At 49.9% G+C, this 21,497-nt stretch overlaps 1 protein-coding gene across 3 annotated transcripts in view; it reads right to left on the bottom strand.

Annotated features, from left to right (window-relative positions):
- The window catches only part of Ak8 (adenylate kinase 8), a 121,989-nt gene that overhangs the window by 43,383 nt on the left and 57,109 nt on the right, over positions 1–21,497 (bottom strand). For all 3 annotated transcript variants that reach the window (XM_036183025.1, XM_036183024.1, XM_036183026.1), the window contains one exon: positions 10,653–10,794. In XM_036183025.1, coding sequence (XP_036038918.1) covers positions 10,653–10,794 — 142 coding nt within the window. The remainder of the gene's footprint in view (positions 1–10,652; positions 10,795–21,497) is intronic.

Below are 21,497 nucleotides of genomic sequence, written 5' to 3' on the forward strand. Positions count from 1 at the left end.
CTTTTGCCCTGCTTTCCAGGATCCACAATTATGACTGAGACCATGGGGTGGGAGAGGGGATTAAGGTCTCAGAGAAAAGTAAGGGTTCAGATATTCAGCCATCTGAGATACCACAAACTCCCAGGCATCCTTCAGAGCTTAATACCCCCCTCTCCACAGTGAACATGGATCTTAAGGAAAATACATGACTGCAGACTTGCAGCAGGAAGTGAGTTATTTCACATAAGCGGACAGCAGGCTTCTGTGCGCAGCCTCGGAAGCCTCTCTCTTTGTTTCCCCCCTATTATTATTACGTTTTAACAAACTTTATAGCCCATTTTATTTGTTCTCAAATAACTTTTTCTCCTTCCTTTCGACACATCAATTGCTGGGCCTCCCTCACCGTGTGATGTTAGAACAGAGATTGATACTGCTCGGCGGAACATAATTTACTATTATGGGCTGTGGGTTTATGAGGTGGGAGCCTGACAAAGCATTGCATTTGAACACACTGTGCTTATTGGCTCGAAGAAGAGATTTATATTTGGTGAGGAGACAATAACTTTGTTTTCTGATAAGCCAGAGAGGTCTATTTTTGAGTCTGGCACACAGAGAAACTTGCCCTTCCCCAATAACGCTATTTACTAGTGTGAATATATTTTAATAATAAAATTGATATATATGTAAATTTATTTTATTCTAATTTCATTGAATCCTCCTGGAAAAAAGAGGAGGGTGGGTGGCTGCGGGGCCTGCGGAGATTGTTTTTGTATCTGAGTTATAGGTTTCTGTATTGTATCCCTAGACCGGCTTCATGGCTATAATTCTGCCAGGATTTCCTCCTAGTGTCAAGCCGGCAACACTGGGCTGGGGTGTTTTATGACCAGCATCACACCCATACCAGAGTTACAGTTCTGGTGTTTGCCCTCACACCAGGCGTACTCATTTTAAGGCATTTCTCTCTTTCCCTGGCTGAATCCGGATATGGGGTTCATGGTTGAAATCCCTTTCTGAGTTAATCACCAGAATGTTCAGTCCAAAGCTGAGAGGGTGCTGAGGGAGAGGGAGGAGGGAGGGAGGAGGGAGGAGGAGGAGCACAGTGCTGGGGAAGCACACAGAAAGACCACCAGGGCACAGGCACAGACCTCACCATAGACAACCATCCTTGTACATTTTCGGCCTGTCTTGTGTCCTAGGGTCAAATAAATTAGATTGGAATCATTTATGAAGTCTTTAGAAAGTGATTAAAACAAAACAAACAAACAAACAAAAAATGAAACAAAAAACCTCCATGGTGAATGGAGATGTAATCCACTTGCAAGCCTGCCTGAAATCAAACTGCTTCTTGAATACTCTTCCTGTGTGCTCCAGAGCCCAGGATGGTCTGTCCTTGTCAATCCTTCTGTCCTGCCTGGGTGCCCTGAGTCCAGACATAAAAGTCATTTGCTTTACACAGCCAGCACTTGGTTCCCTCCCCAGATGGTTGGTGACACCTGTGTGCGCTCCCTTAAAGGGGCACTCCACATTCACACACACTGACCCTAGAATCTCTTCCTGGGGACTAGATGAGCTGACACCCTCTGGCTGCCCCTGAGGCCTTTGACCTTAGTCCCTGGAGCTTTTGACCAAGTAGTCCCAGGGGCTGCTTCTAACAGGACTCCTGGGTTCCCTGGCAACTCACAGCCAGGCTTTTAAAAAGGCTCTTCTTCTTACTCATGACTTCTTTTCACTTAGAAATAGTCACACAACCTTGCACATACAGGTTCATAATAGAGCAGACATGCAAATCAAACATTTATTGAAAATAAGCCTTAAGGAAATTTAGTTTAAAACAATTCTTTAGTATTTTTAGTAAATGTATTTTTACCTTTAATTAAGGAGGAAAACAAATTCGCATAAAATGAGAATTCAATCTTGGCAGAATATTTTCTACTACAGGACACAGTTGATGGATATTTTGATTTATATTTATAACAAATCTGAGAATGCTGACTTATATCAACAGATTATTAACATCAGTACAGGGCTAGCCATGGGAAGAGTGGTGACTGCCAGAAAGAATGAAATGGAGATGTGCCCATTTATCCTTGGTAGGTGCCCGCTGAGTCTAGAGAGGTGGTACCAGCACTCATGTCCCAGGAGCCTGAGGGGAATGTTAATAATCTATTTTTTTTCTCCTAGCAAGTTGCCTTCTCTTCTTCCTCAAGAAACAGATCCCCGAGGACTCCAGGACGGCTGTTAACCAAATGCTTCTTCACCGACACCTCCCAATGAGTATGAACCCACTGACTCCCAACTTCCCCTCCCCAGGCCGTCCCTTGCCAGCAGGAAGTAGCCAGACTTGAACAGGCACCTATATATACTCAAAAAGGTTGTGATGTTGGGAATCTCCATCTTGGACCCCATTCCAAAGCCCGCCCAGATTTTCAGCTGGGAACTCAGCTCTACTCCTTCCATTCCAAACTCCACCTTCAGAAAACCTGCCAAGCAGCAGCTCCTCCCCCAGAGTGCCTTAAGACCTCACCTAAGGGTATCTTAGGTCCTGTCCATAGATCTTCCTCGTGATTTCTCCTCTTTCCCAAGATCACCCAGGAATGCATTGCTCTTTAAACCTGGACTTTTAATTCTGTTTGATTTGGCTTATTAAATCAGTGGAGAAACTCACTACCGGGGTTTTCAAAATACTTAACATATAGTACTTGTGATGCTATTCTTTTTTGGGGGGTGGTGGTTTGGGACAGAGTTTCTCTGTGTAGCCTTGGCTGTCCTGGAGCTCACTCTGCAGACAAGGCTGGCCTTGAACTCACAGAGATCCACTTGCCTCTGCCTCAGGAATGCTGGGATTAAAGGCATGCACCACCACCTCCCAGCTCTGAGTAATATTTTTGTTTCTTTATTTGGTTTAGTTTAAGGCAGGGTTTCTCTGTGTAGCCTTGGCTGTCCTGGAACTCACTCTGTAGACCAGCCTGTCCTTGAACTCAAAGATCTGCCTGCCTTTGGTGCCCAAATGCTGGGATTAAAGTGCACCGCCTGAGTGATTTTTTTTTTTTTTAATCCCCTTGAACTGAAGCTACAGTGGCCACGAGCCACCTGATGGAGATGCTGGAATCTGAACCATGTCCTTTGCAAGAGCAGAAAGTGTTCTTAACCACTGAGCCATCTCGTCAGCCCCACTGAGTGATTTTTTTTTTCTAAAGACACAGTCTTATGTAGCCTAGCATCCAAGAACACCCTGTATAGCTGAGAATGACCTTGAACTTCTGATTCTCTTGCCTCTACCTCCCAGTACTGGGATAATACATGTGTGCCACCAAGCCCAGTTCTTACATAGTTCTAGGGACTGAATCTATCACTTGGTGCTTCACAGGTAAGTACTCCGCCAACTGAGCTACCTCCCCAGCCCTCATTTAACAATTTTAAAATGAAACCCAGGTCAGCAAAACAAACAGCAAATTTTAAATCTGAACATTCTAACACAATACAACCCCCAAATATAATAATCTGCTACTTATATGCTGAAGAATGACAGCAGAGAGACTGCTAACATCTTCCTTTTCCATAGTTGAGCCACTGTTTCCTTACGAGTGGAAACCTGATGTACCACACAAACACTGCCGTTCATCACCACATACCATAATCTTGGGTCTGAGTCAGGCATGTTTTGGCCAGTGTTCTTTGGCGTTGTGTGGCAGAATGGCAAACACAAAACAAAGCTCCTATATGTGTTTAGAACCAAGGCTGCAGTGAAGTCGCACCATGCAACATGGGCGAGCACTGTCAGAGACACCTTGGGTTCATAATGTGTTTGATTACAAATTCATTTTGCTCATGTTCAATTTCATGTGTTCAGAAACCTTTTATTGTTGCCAAATTTTTCATAAGCTATACATTTACATAACCCCAGACAGGATGGCAGTAAGTCTACCTCCTAATCCCCAGAGGCCACAGAGGACAAAGGACTATGGAATGAGGCAGATTACGGATGTCAGAGTGTCCAGTTGTCCTTGGTTCCTGGGTGGCCCTCATGTCATCACATGGTTCCTTGGGTCTACTTGAGGGACTATGGTGCCGGCCTGAACATGAGGCGCTGTGAGCCATGGAGGTGGCTGCCTCTCTTCCCAGCTTCAGGAAAAGAACGCAGCCCAGCAGCCCAACAGAATCTGCGCAGTTTGGAGCAGCCAAACTTGTGATAATTTATGACTGTGTCTGTCAGACCTGATACACCCGCTCCCACTGCTGTGAGACACACATGGGCCTCTCCAAAGACAGATGATTTACGAAATAGATAGCAGTGTCTCAGAAAGGGAAGGAAAGTGATAAAAGTTAATAAAAAGACAATGAATGCACTTTAGATGAAGAATCACTCCTCAAAACACAAGGGCATTTTAGATAAAACCTGCTTGGCATACTCAGAGTAATTTAGAGAGGGCAGGCTCCGTGGAAGTAAGAAATCAAAGATGATGAGGTTTTTAAAAAGATGAGAAGAAAGCCAACACAGTTAAGAGGAAATCCCCAAGGGGACACCAGAAGCTTCTAGAACTAAAGAAGTAGGCCCCAGAAGGAGCGAACCCAGCAGCGGAGAGAAAGTAAGGGCAAAGCTGGGAGAGGCCAGTATGGGACTGGCACAAGGCCCCAGTTGCTCATCCTTCCTAGACAGAGAGAAGAAAAGAAGCCAGTGGCCAGGGAAGCATTCATGAGCACCACAAGGGGGAAGCAGTCCGCACTGCTGGTCTGGGGGAAGGCTGCTGAAGGGGCAAGAAAGAAGGGAAGGAGAGAAAGAGAGGGAGAGAGTATGGAAGAAGAGGAGGGAGGGGAAGAAAGGGGGTAGGAGGAAGGATGGAAAGGTGGAGAATAGAGGTGGGAGAAGGGGAGGAGAGGGAAGTGGGGGAGAGGAGAAGATATGAGGAAAGGGAAGGGATGATAGCCTTGGCCCCCACATGATGTCAGAGGCAGGAATGACTTAGGATGCTGGTGTGTGTGTGGGTGTACTGGACACCATCAAAGAACTCTGCCAGATGTTGTTTACAGGAAGGTAAGACAGAGACATACTTAAGGATGCAAAGCTGAGTGTTTACATGCCCTGGTGAAAATGACTCCATATAATCCATTCAAATGAAAGATGGATCAGAATTAACAAACATGGAGGCCGAACTGTGTAAACAGCTGGTGATCACAGCTCTATCTTGCTCCACAGAGGAGGACTTCTTGAGCTAAAAATAGGAATAGAAAATTGTCATAGTTCTAGAAAGTAAACCTTAACCAAAAAAGGTCAAGACAACAGCTCATATAACAGACTGGCACACGAATATTCCAGGATATATTTGTCTCTGCCTCCTACACTCAAAATGCAAGACAGGGCAAGAGCCAGTGTCCATGAATGGAAGTGGGAGGGAAGGGAGAGCTGGTGTCCATGGATGGGGGGTGTGTCCATGAATGGGGGAGGGGAGAGTTGGTGTCCATGAATGGGGGGGGAGAGTTGGTGTCCATGAATGGGGGCAGGGGAGCTGGTGTCCATGAATGGGGGGGGAGTGTCCATGAATGGGGGGAGAGAACTGGTGTCCATGAATGGGGGGGGGGGAGTTGGTGTCCATGAATGGGGGCAGGGGAGCTGGTGTCCATGAATGGATGGGAAGGAAGGGGGGGGAGGGGAGGGAGAGCTGGTGTTCATGAGAATGGAAGAGGGAGAGCTGGTCTCGGGAGTAGAGGGGTGGAGGGAAGGTGGCAGTGAATTGATGGTGGGAGAAAGGAGAAAGCTGATGTCTATGAATGGAGGGTAGTAGGGAAGAGGAAGAGGGAGGGAGGAAGGGAGAATGATGTGTTTAGGAGGCAATTCCAATTCAGAAGAAAGGCAAAGAGACTTCCCATGTCGTTAGCAAAGGAAGGCTCCAGTCAGCAGCTCAGGGGCCTAGAGAGGAGCCAGTTCACATAGGAACACAATGGGAGTCACCCAGAGGGAACAGGAAGGGACAGATCCCAGCTCTGGGCCCAGTGAGCTTCCCTGAGGGGTTGCCCTATGAAACAACAACAGTTGCAAAGAAAACTGGCCAGGAGGAGATTGAGGTCATCATACAGCAGGCTCTTTAAACTGTCGCAAGACCAGCGTGAGAGCCTGGCCTCTCTGCTCTTGTTCTCTGTCTGCCTGCTTTACTCTGGGCAGGTCTGCTCCTTGGCTCCGCAGAAACATGCTGGTCACAAGGAGCGCTGGTCTGCACACCTATCTCATCCCCGTCAAAGCTGAAGATGATACCAAGACACTGGTAACTAAGACAATTTACTGTCAGCTTCTACAACGTTCTGTTCCAGAGCCCACAGGCATCCTCGGTCCTCCAGTCACTGTCCTAAAGCTGCAGTCACTCTTGGACTCCAGGAACAGCAGAGCTTCGTGGAGCTGACCGCGCCCCAAGAGAACCGCTGTCTCCAAGTGGCTGCACCCAGGGGGCAGGCCATCCCAAGGAACCAAGTTAAGCTTCTCTGACCACATTGCAGGACCCAAGCTGACACAATGGTGGCCAGAAGCACACCTCCAGCAGAGCTGCTTAACTATGCAACCGCTTGTACCCCTATTCTTCCCTCCTTAAACCAAAAGCTCCTGCAAGCACCCCAGGTGACCGAGGTGACCGTGAGGTGGCTGGACCTCCCCCTGTGCCCTCCCCAGTATGCTGTTGTTCCATTCTGTCCTGGCTTCTGTAAGAAAGCAGGCTGAGTAAGCCAATAACCCGCATTCCTCCATGTTCCTGCTTGGTTCCTAGCCTGACTTCCCTCAGTGATGGAGGATCGGCTGTCATCAGGAGGCGCAAGCAAAACACGTCCGTCCCCCCAAGTTATGCTTGGTCATATGCTTATCACAGCGAAGAGCGAACTAGGAGAGTGGCCACGCCTGGTTGGCTGAGGCTTCTGCCTTAAAGCTCTGGGTACAGTAATGAACCCAAGGGAAAACAAAAACTAAGGGAAGAAAGAAAGAAAGAACAAGCTGAGAGATAAGTCCTCCAGGTCAATCAGCTCCCTGCTGGGGTAACTATGCTTCAGTATCTACAGCTAGCTCTTTGGCCAGAGCATGCTGATTCCACACAGCTATGAAAACTGGCAGGCTGGGGGTGTGGCTCAGCTGCTAGCATGCTTGCCTAGCATATATAAAGCCCCGGGGTTCAATCCCCAGCCCCACGTAAACTGGATATGAGGGTGCACATATGCAACCCCAGCACTTCAGAAGACAGAGACAGGAGGAGAAGGAATTCAAGGTCATCTTCGGCTGTTCAGTGAGTTCAAGGGCAGCCCAAGATCTGTGAGACCCTGCATCACATAAACAAAAGCCTGGAAGTGGAATCCTTGTTTTCATATACCGGCTTCTGTTGTGCTTTGAATTGGGAATGTCTTTGCAGGCTCCATGTTGTTCACTTGATCCCCAACAGGTGGCACTGTTTTGGGAGGTTCTGCAAAGAGGTGGGGCTTAATTGGAGGAAAAAGGTCACTGGGGTTGTTTGTGCCTTTGAAGATTATACCAGGTCCCCAGGTCTCAGGCAGTAAAGACTACTCCCAACACACGTTCCCACACCCATCATGTCCTACCCAGGCCCATGGTGTTCAGCAGCCACACAGTGACCCTCCAAAGCATGGAGAGGAAAAAAAATCCTGCCTCTCTTAGTGACCAGAGAAGTACTCCCTACAATAACACAGCACCAAAACAGATGAAGCAAAAGCTAATGAAACAATTAAAACAATTAAAAACCAACAGAAAGGCTGTGCTGCCAGGCTCAGCAGTGTGCACCTGCCACCCAGGGAGACAGTGGGTCTGAGGCCAACCAGGGCCACACAGTGACCCTGACTTAAATAACAGGGCTGGCGAGTGGCTTGGGGGTGGAGGAGCTGAGGTACCCCCAAGCCAACAGGGAAAGACATGCAATATCAACGAGAAGTTAACAAATCACTCTGTCCTTCCGGGGCTGCTGGCCGGCAACCACGAACAACAAAGACTAATGGGTGAGGGTACAGATCTGAACATGTTTTGCCTAGATCATATGCTTAATGACATGACTTGAAGTTTTCATTACATGCTGCTCCAAGTAACTATGACACAATTAGCCATAGGATAAACAATAGTTTAGAGGTACACACACACACAGTTTGTAAGTGGATGAATGAATGAGTGAATGAATGTAATAAAAATGTTAAAGGGCCAGTGAGACGGCTCAGTGGACAAGGCGCTTGCCTGATGACCTGAGTTGGACCCCTGGGATCTACATGACTGAAGGAGAGAACTAGTTCCCATTGGTCATCTTCTGACCTCCACATGCGCCCAGACGTTTGTCAGCTCCCCATGCTAGCCTAACAACCTCAACTGCTGAGAAATACGGAGGTCGCCTCTGTAGGTCAGGATCTGCATGGGCCCGGGATGGTGGCTCCCCCGGAGCTCACTGATGGCTGTAGAATTAGTTTCCTTCTCGAATTTCCAGGGGACCCCCAGTCTTCAAGCCAGTGGTGGTATGTTCGCTCCTTCCCTTGGCCTGCCTCTCTCTGACTTCCTCTTCCATTCCCAAGGCTTTGAGGGCTCAGAGGATTATTCTTGGGCTCGACGTATAGTCCAAGATAACCCTGCTCTCTTTTCATTTAATTTTTAAGTGTGTGTGTGTGTGTGTGTGTGTGTGTGTGTGTGTGTGTAAATCCTGTATAAAGTATAATGGCAAAATATTTTTTTCTAGTCTGTAGGGTTGTTTCTTAGCTTTGTTGTGCAGAACCTTTTTTTTTTTTTTTTTTTTTTTTGAGACCATTATGTAGCCTTAGCTGGCCTGTAACTTGCTATGTAGACCAGGTTTGCCTCAAATTCACAGAGCTGCAACTGTTTCTGCCTCCTGGGTGCAGGGAATAAGGGTGTACACACCATGCCCAGCCTGTGTAGAGACTTTTAATTCAATGTGAAAAAAAGGAACATGTACTCACTGCTGCAGGGACTGTAAACTAGTGTAGCCATCGTGGGGATCAGTACAGAGGTTTCTCAAGAATTAAAACTGTATCTCCCACATGGCCCGTATAAAGGCATATGCCCAAGGGACTCTGTATCCTACCACAGAGACACGTGCACATCCATGTCTACCACTACTCTATTCACAATACCAACGAAACCAGCCTTCATGTCCATCAACTGATGAGTGGGTAATAAAAATGTGGTACACAGATACAACAAATAATAGGGAAATGAGATTATGAAATTCTCAGGAAAATGGATGAATTGGTAAAGCGAGTGACACAGATTCAGAAAGATAAAAATCACAGTTCTCATTCAGCTTCAGACTCTAGCCTTTAATGATCACATGTGTGGCTGTAAGTGGATGTGTTGGGGAAGGGTGTTGGGAAGGGTGTTGGGGAAGGGTGTTGGGGAAGGGTGTGGGGAAGGGTGTTGGGGAAGGGTGTTGGGGAAGGGTGTTGGGGAAGGGTGTTGGGGAAGGGTGTTGGGGAAGGGTGTTGGGGAAGGGTGTTGGGGAAGGGTGTTGGGGAAGGGTGTTGGGGAAGGGTGTTGGGGAAGGGTGTTGGGGAAGGGTGTTGGGGAAGGGTGTTGGGGAAGTGTGGGGCAGGGCACAAGTGACCTGAAAGTGGAAAGGAGGCTGTAGAAGACAAATGAGGCAGGGGTGGGAGAGGAGAGTCAGGAAGGAGAAGCAACAAAAATTTTGTTGCAAATGACACAATAAAACGTAACAGTTCGCATGCTAATCAGTCAAACAGTAAAGGAGGGCAAACATTAGGAGTGAAAGAGGCAAAGATCAGTACCAGGAGATGGGGCACCATCACCTCCACCTGGAAACCTTGAGAGCCACAAGTGCAAACACTCAGAGAAAGTTCTGGAAGGGGGCTAGAGAACAAATTAAAAAGCAAGAAACAGTGCCTTCCCTGTTCTCTTAAAAACAAAACAAAAACGTTGAAAAGTAAAACAGACTCAACCAACTCATCTTGACATCTCTAGCAACAAGAGCAAACAATGTCCCATCTAGAAAGGGGCTTAGAATTCAGAGTGTGCACCCCAAGAGAGTACTGGATCCATCTCCAGTGTGCTAGGGTACAGATGATCAGCTGATAAGTCAAGGCAATCCCACTTGGAATTCCCGTGTCAGCTCTCCCTCTGCACATACAAATACATGCCACCTGGTACAATACATCCAGTAAAGAGCATAAGAGAGGGCCATGCCCTGTACTGTGTTGAAATATGTCACCAAACTAAAGTGGCTAGGGCTGGCAAGATGGCGTGGCATAAGCCTGGCAGCCTGAGTTTGCTCTCCAGAACCCACACAAAGGTGGAAAAAGAATCAGCAAGACACACATGCATGCGCACGTGAGCACATGTGTGCGCGCGCACGCGCGCGCACACACACACACACACACACACACACACACACACGCAACCTCAAGTGGCTCACTAGTGTGGTAGTGTTGGAGAAACAGACATGGGGAACAGAAAGTTCAGAGGTGGACCTGAGAATACCAAAGGCCAGAGCATCATTAACTAGAACTCAAACCCACAACCTGGAGCAGGATTTGAAACTTAGTCTGAGTTCAGGGCACACAGAATGGGATGCATGGGGATGGGATGACACCCTCTCCTTTGGCGCACTAGAAACCATCACTTGAGTCCCCGGTAGGAAGAAGACTGCCAGAGCCTCAGGAGGGCTCCTGGGGACCCAGCTCACCTGTTGGGACTGTAGCCCATAGAGGTCAGCATCCGTGCCTGGTCCAGGTCCCTTGGGAAGCCGTGCAGCACCCACCCTTTCTGGATGCAGTCTTGTTTGCTCAGACGCTCGGCCAGAGCCTTGGTGATGATGCTGTCTGGCACTGCAGAGGAAGAATAAGAGAGCCTTCTGTAGCCCACAGCTTTCTAGCCTTCCTGGGCCACATGCTAAGCTACTGCATAGGAAGTCAATTGGAACCACCTGGCAACAAGTGTGGCAGGAGCAGCAGAACTGCCTGAGATGGGCAATGCCTTGGGTGGTCTTGGCCTTCATACCTTAACAAGACACCATCCTCCATCTGGGTCTTTATGGCAGCTAAAGCAAGGCACCATGAACTGAGAAGCACAGCACTGTTTGGCCCTTAGATCTGGAGGCTAAGAGGCAAAGTTTAGGACTGACCACTGTCTGGGGAGGGCCAAATGCTTTCTAGCGTATAGGCTCCCTGCTGGACTCCCTGGAGTCACAGATGGTTGTGAGCCAACATGTGGGTGCTAGGAACTGAACCTGGGTCCTGTGCGAGAGCAACCAGTGTTCTCAACTGCTGACATCTCTCCAGCCCAGACCTCTCTTTTAAGGGATGTATGTGGAGGTCAGAATTGAATTTTATGGAGTCACATCTTTCCTTACACCATTGTGCGGGCCCTGGGGATTCAATTCAGCTTGTCAAGCTTTCTTGGTTAAGTATTTTCAGCCACAGATCCCATTCAGGAGGGCTCAAGCCTCATGATGTGATTGGTCCCATCTTTTCCTACCAACATCTTAGCATATGAATTGAGAGGTGGGGGCCACAAGGATTGAGATCACAGCAAACGTTTCTCATGGACGCACACCAGGCACCAGTTTTAATTTCCACCCAACACCACTGAAATTTCATTCAGTCGGCCTCAGCGGATTTGAAATTCCCAGCAACCCCTCTGGCCTCTTGCTGAGTCTCCCCTTCTCTGGAGAATCTGATCTCTCTCCAGAATCACAGCCCTGCTTCTACCTGGAGACTGAAACAAGTCCCCAGCACAGGGAGATATGAGAAGCCTGTTTACATTGCTGCAAGTGACATTTTCCTGAAACTCATTCCTCTCTTCCTAGACTCATTAAATGCTCCATGTTGCTAATGTTCTGCGTCCTGGCAATTTGCACGGCATCGCGGCGCTTTGCACTCATTTCCCAGAAATACTTGGTAAATATTACTACTGTTTGCCATGGATGTGGGCCCCAAGCAGGGATGCTTGGCGGTTTCTCTAGAAGCTTCTGCAAGGTTCCCCTCTCACTAAACATCTGTGGGTCTAGCAAGTGGCCTAGGGCATATTTTGAAGCCTCGCAAGGCCTCACAGGCTGACAGCCATGGGAGCCGGTGAATGAGAGGCACCGACCTCCATGTGACCATTTTCTGGGCGTTGCCCTGTCTCAAAAATCCACAGCTATATTTCAAAGATGAGCATCACCTTAGATTTGGGGCTTTCCAGCTGACACAGTGGCACATGCCTTTAATCCTTGGACTTGGGAGACAGAAGCAGGTGGATCTCTGTGAGTTCAAGGCCAGCCTGTGTATCGAGACTCTGTCTCAAACAAACAAAAGCCTTTGGCTGCCCATTCAGAGCAGTTACTAGGGTGGCCTCTTGTCCTGCAATGATCTCCTCTCTCAGGGCTTGACAGGAATCGACTTAAAGGATGTTTTAGTTCACAATTCCAGGTTGCAGCCCATCATGGGGAGGGGGGGAGCCAATGCAGGAACTTGAAGAAGCTGGTCACATCACATCTACAATCAAGAGAGCTCAGTGCAGGCACACTCATGTCAGTGCAAGCATGTTGGTCACCACACGCATGTGGAGGTCAGAGGATACTTTTGGCTGTTATTACTGGCCTTCTACTTTGTAGACAAGATTTCTTATTCACTGCATGTATGGCTTGCATAGACTTGGAAAACTGGAGACAGTTCCCAAAGAATTCCCTCCTAGGCTGGGCAGTGGTGGTGCACACCTTTAATCCCAGCACTTGGGAGGCAGAGGCAAGTAGATCTCTGAGTTGGAGGCCAGCCTAGTCTACAGAGTGAGATCCAGGACAGCTAGGGCTACCCTATCTTGAAAAACAAATAAACAAACAAAAAGAGCTCCCTCCTCTCCCTCCCTTCCTTTCTCCTTTCTCTCCCTCCCTCCCTCCCTCTCTTCCTCCCTTCCTCCCTCTTTTCATTACTTCCTGGGTCAGGCTCTCACTATGTAACCATGGAACTTCTGTGAACTTCTGATCTTCCTGCCTCCACCTCCTAAGTGCCAGGATTACCAGAGTATATCCTCATACCTGGCTTATGTGATGCCAAGGATCGGCCCCATAACTTCATGTCCTCTCCATGTGTGCTGGGCAAACACTACTTACTGCACCATGTCACTAGTCCCATGTGTTATTTCTTTAAAATAGGAAACTTCTGTCTGCAGGAGATTGCACTGGTCGCTGTGAACTTGCTCCATGGGAAGGCTGTCGTTAGGTGGCTCCCACATGAGGAACTCCATGGGTGAGGGACTCCAATCCTCTTGTTTTACCAGCTTGGGAAGCTCTACCAGAAGCCTGGCATCATGTTTGCCCAGAACTGCCCATTTTGGGTTATTCTGGCAAGGTCTATCATCCTTGTACAACAGGAAGCATCGGTAAATCCCAGAGTCTCCAAGGGGCTATAGAGCTGAGGCTTGTGGCAGTCCTCTCCCACAGAAACACGCTAGGGGTGTCCTCTGGGGCACTGGCTGTGTGTCTCATCTGGACAGAGGTGAGGGGAGCTGGAAAGGTTGCTGGCAGGGGATAAATGGCAGACCCCTCAGGATACTATCTCTGGGCCACTGCCCTCCTCATGTAGCCAGCTGAAGGGTAGGGTCTGGGTGTTGAGGGGAGAAACCTGAAGACCCCAAATATGGCCCCAAAGCCTGTTTAAGTTCTTTCGGGAACCTGTGTGTCTCTGCTTCACAAGTGCCTTGCTCTCCGCAGGCTCCTGGCATGTTGGCCCAGGCCTGTGTGTTCTGACCAGTCAGTTTAGCAGCCACAGACTCTCCGACCAGACCTCACTGATGGTATCCTGCTGCAAGCTTCAGGTCCCCTTGAGAACGTGCACACTCAGCCTTTATTCTCTTCTCCCAGATTTTCCTCCACCTAAAGTCATTCACCATTAAGTTAGACGCCTCAGGCTTGATTTCGGGGCTTGACAGCTAACATCTCACCCTTCATTCTAGCCACTGCAAAGGACTGCTTCTCCAGAAATGCCCTGTCAACTGAGTTTAGCAGAGTGAGAACTGTGAATGGTCTATTATTCCGTGAGGTCACACCATGTGATGTTAGGGTTTTTTTTTTTTTTTTTTCCCTCTTCTTTATTCTTTTCAAGGTCCTCGAGTTGACTTAAAGGTTATTAACATCTCAATTCACTGATTCCAGGGCTGGGTGTGCTTAATGGGGCTCAGCAGGGTACCTACCAAGACCCAGGAGCCCTGGCCACCCTCCCATCTAGAGTTAGGGGCTTGTGGCTAAACTCTCAGGCCCTCCCTACATCAGGCTTTCTAAAAGCATCAATTTCATGCTCTAGACAGGACAACATGTCATCCTGAGGTGGCCACTTGTGGGATGGAGCTGGACAGGACTGGTCCCTCTCTGACTGTGGGTCTGATATATCATCTTCAACCTATTCAAGAAGGGAACCAGCCACAGACAACCTCCAGGCTGTTAGCAGACCACAGTGCCCCCTGCCGTCCACCGTGCCAGGAAGACACTGAGGTCTCCTACACAGCATTCTGTGAGTCTAATAAACCTCCAGGACACCATGAGATGGACGAATCAGAAACAAGCCCTAGCCTTTGGCATGCTTCCTTCCACATTCCCTCACAACCCTTTCCCCATCTGCACCTGGGTGCTCCTGTGCCTCCACACACCCCTCACCTGCACACAACCATGCACACACTCCTCACCTGCACCCAACCCTGTCCACACACCCCTCACCTGCACACAACCCTGTCCACACACCCCTCACCTGCACACAACCCTGTACACACACCCCTCACCTGCACCCACTCCTGTCCACACACCCCTCACCTGCACCCATTCCTGTCCACACACCCCTCACCTGCACCCATTCCTGTCCACACACCCCTCACCTGCACCCACTCCTGTCCACACGCCCCTCACCTGCACACAACCCTGTCCACACGCCCCTCACCTGCACACAACCCTGTCCACACGCCCCTCACCTGCACCCACGCCTGTCCACACGCCCCTCACCTGCACACAACCCTGTCCACACACCCCTCACCTGCACACAACCCTGTCCACACACCCCTCACCTGCACCCACTCCTGTCCACACACCCCTCACCTGCACCCATTCCTGTCCACACACCCCTCACCTGCACCCATTCCTGTCCACACACCCCTCACCTGCACCCACTCCTGTCCACACGCCCCTCACCTGCACACAACCCTGTCCACACGCCCCTCACCTGCACACAATCCTGTCCACACGCCCCTCACCTGCACCCACTCCTGTCCACACGCCCCTCACCCGCACCCACCCCTGTCCACACGCCCCTCACCTGCACCCACGCCTGTCCACACGCCCCTCACCTGCACACAACCCTGTCCACACGCCTCTCACCTGCACCCACGCCTGTCCACACGCCCCTCACCTGCACACAACCCTGTCCACACGCCCCTCACCTGCACACAACCCTGTCCACACGCCCCTCACCTGCACCCACTCCTGTCCACACGCCCCTCACCTGCACCCACGCCTGTCCACACGCCCCTCACCTGCACACAACCCTGTCCACACGCCCCTCACCTGCATCCGCTCCTGTCCACACGCCCCTCACCTGCACCCGCTCCTGTCCACACGCCCCTCACCTGCACCCGCTCCTGTCCACACGCCCCTCACCTGCACCCGCTCCTGTCCACACGCCCCTCACCTGCACCCGCTCCTGTCCACACGCCCCTCACCTGCACCCACTCCTGTCCACACGCCCCTCACCTGCACCCAACCCTGTCCACACACCCCTCACCTGCACCCAACCCTGTCCTCCACGTCTCATGTTTGCTTCAAGCTGTTCCTGTTTCTTCCTCCTCTAGCTCTCCTTGGAACACTGTGGAAGCCAGTGTCCAGGTCCAAGGAAGCCAGCCAGCATAGGGCTCCTTCCTCCTGTACCCTACTTCCCAGTATACCTGCTCTGTTCCTTCTGACCTACTAAGAGATCCCAGGTACAAAGACAGGGAGAGCTAAAAACAACAACAAAAAGGACCACAGAGAGGAGGGGCTGGTTTTGCTTTGAAGTCTACTCCATATACCCAGATGCTCGAGAGGAAAAGTGCTGGATGCCTTCCCTGACTCAACCCGGGTCTTGGAAACCTCTAAATCTTGCTTTACGTCAACGAAAGCAAAACCTGCCATTTCCAGGAGCCTCTTTCCTGATGGTGCTGCCTCTGGAACTGGTGACCTGCAAGTCCTCCCCAAGCTGTCACCAGAATCACGACTGGCATGTGAGCGTGAAGACGACCTGTGGTGGGCCTTAAGTACCAGGACCTGGTGCCCCTTGATTCTGTTAAAGATGCTGTTTGTTTGTTATACACTGCCACCTACTGGCCAATTGTGGGACTTGCACCCGAGTGAGTCTTCCTAAAGCTACCCGGTTTCTAAAAGGGAGGTAAAGAGGAGACCTGGATTGCCCCACCTGCTCTTGCACACGGACAAAAGCCTCTAGGTCTCTGGCTATTTGGTAAACGGAACTCATAGACTCCAGAGCCAGGCCCTGTCTTGCCAGGCCTTGGAACCTCTCGGGCGAGATTAGACGGAGGGCTTCTAAGGTTTTTGTTAGATTCTAAAAGCTTTTTTGTTTTTGAAAAAGAAAAAACAATTTTACAAATGGGTTTGTTTCATTAAGTCATCTTCATCCTCACACAAAGGGCTTCAAACCACTCATTTGTTTACCTTCTGCTGGACCCTTCCATGTCCCAAATATTCCAACATCTTCTATTTTCATGTTTGTTCAAAAAAAAAAAAAAAAAATCGCCAGGTGGTGGTGGCGCATGCCTTTAATCCCAGCACTCGGGAGGCAGAGCCAGGCAGATCTCTGTGAGTTCAAGGGCAGCCTGGTTTATAGAGCGAGATCCAGGACAGGCTCCAAAACTACATAGAGAAACCCTGTCTCAAAACAACCAAAAAAAAAAAAAAAATCTAGATTCTACATATGAGAGAGGAGTCCATATTTATCTCTCTGAGTTTGGCATATTTACCATGAAAATCCCTAGCTCTCCATTTTCCAGAAAATGGCACAATTTCCTCCTGTCAGAGGTTCTGTTCTTACACCTATGTTCCCCAATAATGAACCAAAGTGCTTGGGAGACAACGTACTAGGAAGCGCCAGCGTTTTCCTATCCAGAAAAGCAGGCTATCCTCAAGCTCTTGCCAATTCTGGGGTCTTCTTTGGTTCTCACCCCCTGGACATTGGCCACTCACCTTCCACTGCTCTCCCCTCTGTAATGCCTGCAGAGATGAGACGACATGGGGCTGGTGTTGACATACCTACAGCCGGGGGTAGGCTGCTAATGGGGTCATCTCAGTTTATCCCTGGTAATATTATACATGAGGAAAAAGATTGCTCACACACTGGCTGTCTGTTATAAATAGCTTCACACAGTACAACCTAAGACTTGTGAACATGCTCAATTAGCCACACAATGCACTACAACTTCCTTACTTCATCATACATCTTTTAATGGGCCCTGAGAAGATCTGAGAAAGTGAGACTAGGCTGGCCAGTGTGTGTGTGTGTGGTGTGTGTGTGTGTGTGTGTGTGTGTGTGTGTGTGTGTGTGTGTGAACTGACTGAAAATGTGATGTGCCTACTGTGGGAAGATCAGAGTCCAAGAAGACGATTCCTTTTACCTTGAGCATGCGGCTTATTTCTCTTATATCTCACAGGCATCTCAGATGCTGTTGCCCTGGTGATCTGTGGGAAGACAGCCAGCCCTGAGTGTGGGAGCAGAAACCCAGGTGGTGAGCCCTGTGGTCGGGATGGAGAAGGGACCACAGTGGGTGTAAGTGTGCTCTAGCTCCTTCGCTGAGCCAGACTTTGGTCTGAGCATGTGTGTTCATTTTAATTCAAGTATTAATTCACGTCATCGTGATAACCATGCTATGAGGACAGTGACAGCAGTGCCCCAAACTGGGAACAGAAGCACAACAAGAGGAAGCCACTTGCCTGGAGCTGCAGAGATAACAGGCGGCAGAGCTTGGATGGATATACAGCCAATCTAGGCACTCGGTGGCTCAGTCAAGCTCTGTGAGACCAGGAAGCCTGCACTGTGCCCATCTCCACACTGAGCTAGGGAAGACAGCCATGGCATAGGAAGGCTGGGGGGACCTACAGTTCTTATATGTGTGAGAAGACCAAGACAGTCACATGAGGACTACAGGGGAGACGCCTGGCTAGCCCTAGCTGCCCCAAGCTTATCCAAAGCACAAAGCACAGGGGTGGGGAATCTGAGTTGGCCACTCTAGCCCCAGCAGAGGAGTGTGGAAGAGGCCCAAGGGGAGAAAAGCTAGATGCAAGGCTCTAAGGACCGGTCAGCAATCTTCAGGAATTCACCTGTCAGCTAACCCCACGTTAGGGCAGAGCGGAGGCAAGCCCTCCCTGGGTCCCTATTCCAAATCCTCATGCTAAGTTAAGATCATGATAAACTAGCCTCCATCTTATACCACAGTAGGCCAGCTTGTAACATGCTCTAACAGACCACTAGGTACCAGAGTTATGGCTGCTCCTGGTTACTATAGAGACCAGGCATCCGAAACAGGTGGCTGTCAATGGGAGAAGAAAAAGACATCCAAAAATTATACATGGGAGCGGGATAGACGGCTTGGTGGGCAAAGTGCTCACTGTGTGACCATGAGGACTTGAGTTCAGACCCCCAGCACCCACATAAAAAGTGGGAGTGGTAGCACACATCCGAAAGCCCAGCCCTGTGGAGGTATAGACAGAGGATCCCCGGAGCTTGCCGGCCAGGCAGTCTAGTCTAACTGTTAAGTTTCAGGGTCAGTGAGAGATCCTGCCTCAAAAAATCAGGTAGAGTGATTGAGGAAGACACTCAATGTTGGCTTCCGGCCTCCAGGGCTTCAGGCATACACAAACACACAGGCAATGTACGCATTCAATGCATCTGAACCGGTACCACCACAGCAGCAATGATCCCAGCCACTATGAAGCAGGGTAGTGAGTAAGCTGTGTGCATGCCCTGTGCCTGTATGCTGCTGGTGCTATTGTTTTAATTACCTTTATTCCTGGGGTGGCAGAGGACATATGGTTAGAGTCAGTTCTCTGCTTTCACCATGTGGGCTCCAGAGATCCGACTCGGGTGCCCTTGTCTACTGAGCCATCTCACCAACCCTTGCATCTAGCATTCTGCTGCTCCGCTTTCACTGTGCATCCAGAGCAAGCCGATGAAACTATGAAAGATCACCTCGCAGGCAAGGAAGCCGAAGTCCTGAGAGGATGAGCAGCTTGCCCAAGGCCACACACTTTATTTAATGTACATGGCAGATGGGAACTCGGTTGGCATGATTCTGGAGCCCTAACTAATAACCAGGGTGCCTACAGTCTAGGCTGACAGTAGGTGGCCTCTCTAGCAACCTTCTACATGCACTCACCTTTTTGTTCTTTCTCATTCACACAGAAACGGGCAGCAGAGGGCAGAGGGCAGCATGTGGGTCCAGGGTGTCAGCAGGTCGCTCTTCTTGGTACTGTCCACAGCACAGGGGCCTGGCTCATCTGTCACCAGCCTACTCTGTTGCTCACAGATATCTGCCTATCTGTCCCCACGAGCATGCTGGTGTCGGGTACTGAGGAACAGCCCACCCAGCTCCACTGCAGAGCACAGCACAAGCAGACAGGGAAATGCTAAGGTGTGGTCCTTTCACCTCTCAGTAACCCAGTCATGCTCAACGGGCCGGGAAGAGTCAGTCAGGGCGTGGGCAAAGGGGATGAAGTCATCCTCTTCATTTCCAGCCCTGGATCCCTGTGCATGGCTGTCCTGACCGGAGACAATGGCAGGAACTGCCTCCTCTCTGCTGTTCGGTCCCATGCCCTCAGCCCCTCTGTACTCACTTCTGTCACCCCTGCCCCTTGCTGCCACATGTCACTCAGAGTGATGTAGAAAGGTGTGAAGTTGCAGGCTGCCTCCAACAGGATAACACCTGGTTCCCCCACGCAGGGAGGGAGCCCCCAGATATCCTCTCAGCCCTGAGCTGGATTTGTAGGTACGGAGGCCACAAGAGGCCATGGTGGGGAGGTGGCCTCCTCACTGTACCGCAGGCTTTGGCAGGCCCCACTTGAGAAAGAAGCAAAGTTGCTCCCCTCAATTGAGGACACTCCTAGAGGTAAAGGGCCTTTCAACCACTCCTGCCTTTGGGAAGGTCTGAGAGGGGCCTGATTACAATACCAGCCATGCCAAGGGCCGCCCAGATGGCACGCTGGGGACCTCCTGCCTGGAGAAGCAGGTTGGGCTTCCAGGGACAGCCTGCCAAGGACAATTTCACAGCTGAGTGCCTCCCAGTTTTCATTTTTCTCTGAGGCCTCTTTGGCTGCCCCTGGAGAGGAAGATACTCCAGAAACTCTGAGTAGAAGGACACTCTGCACTTCTGGGTCCTCCTTGGACTGCCTAGAAATGTCTGGGATTGCTTTGTTATCGACTGGACACCCTATACACGGCAAGTGCTTGGAGTCTGCAGGAAATCTGGGGTGGATGCCAAGCAGCAGGGATAGACGGACTGCCTGGCTTCTTGCTCTAGCTTGCATCCATGAATGGAGAATCTCCAGCTGCCTCAGTTTCTCCCACCAGCCTAGTCACTGAATGGAAAGCTTCAGGGCAGGTGGTGCCGGGGCGATGCCCCCTTCCCGATGTCATTTTGATCATGTAGAAAGACAATGTGCATTTTTGCAGTGAAAGCCCAGTGAAGATAAATGAGCAACTATGCTTCTGAGCCGCACAAACCTGTTGATGGTGGGGGTGGAGGGAGGGCACACACGTGGACTGACCCCCTTTATAGATGCATCCTCATTAACAGGCCCTTGGACTCTCAAAAGCAAACAGCACCTTTAAAGCAGTGTCCTGCTTGGCTTGCCCGGCCACCGCTCTCTACTGGGTGGAAAGGAAGATTGCTACCTCGTTTCCATAAGGAAGCCTTTGTAGCAGTCCCAGCGGAAAAGTCAAAAGTTTGATTTGAAAAAGGGAGCTACTTCAAAAGCATTGTCAGGCAGAGGTGAGGGATCCTGGAGAATGCATACATTACAGGGGGCATCCATTAATCCACCTTCAGGCCACCCTCCAGCAGGCCTCTGGCTGGGGTGAGACTCTGGGGGATGAGCATCGACATACCTGGGGGAGGTAGTGTGAGGACAACCCATGTTGATAAAAAGTATATTAATGTGTTTAGGACTTACTGCTTGGGCTGTGTATGTGTGCGCACAGGGGTGGGTGGGTGTGCACACGCAGAAAAATGAAAGAAAAATGTGGGTTTTTTTTTTTCAATAATAAAAAGGAAGTTACTCTGCGGGGCCCCTAAAGCTTGTGAAAAATTAAACTCGACGGATTCAAACTGTCCTATTTCCACTTCAAAAGGGAAGAGGCGCTGAGCTCTTCCCAACTTAGCTTCAAACGCCCAGCACCCTAGAAAATTTCTGTAGAAAAATAAAGGCTGGCTGTTCCCCCAAGCGTGTACCGGTTACTGTGCCCGCTGTCTCTCCCTCCACTAATTATACCCCTGTGAGTCTATTAATCAACTGGTAAATTATTTAGAG

The sequence above is a fragment of the Onychomys torridus genome, chromosome 4, assembly GCF_903995425.1.
Source record: "Onychomys torridus chromosome 4, mOncTor1.1, whole genome shotgun sequence".
Classification (NCBI taxonomy): domain Eukaryota; kingdom Metazoa; phylum Chordata; class Mammalia; order Rodentia; family Cricetidae; genus Onychomys; species Onychomys torridus.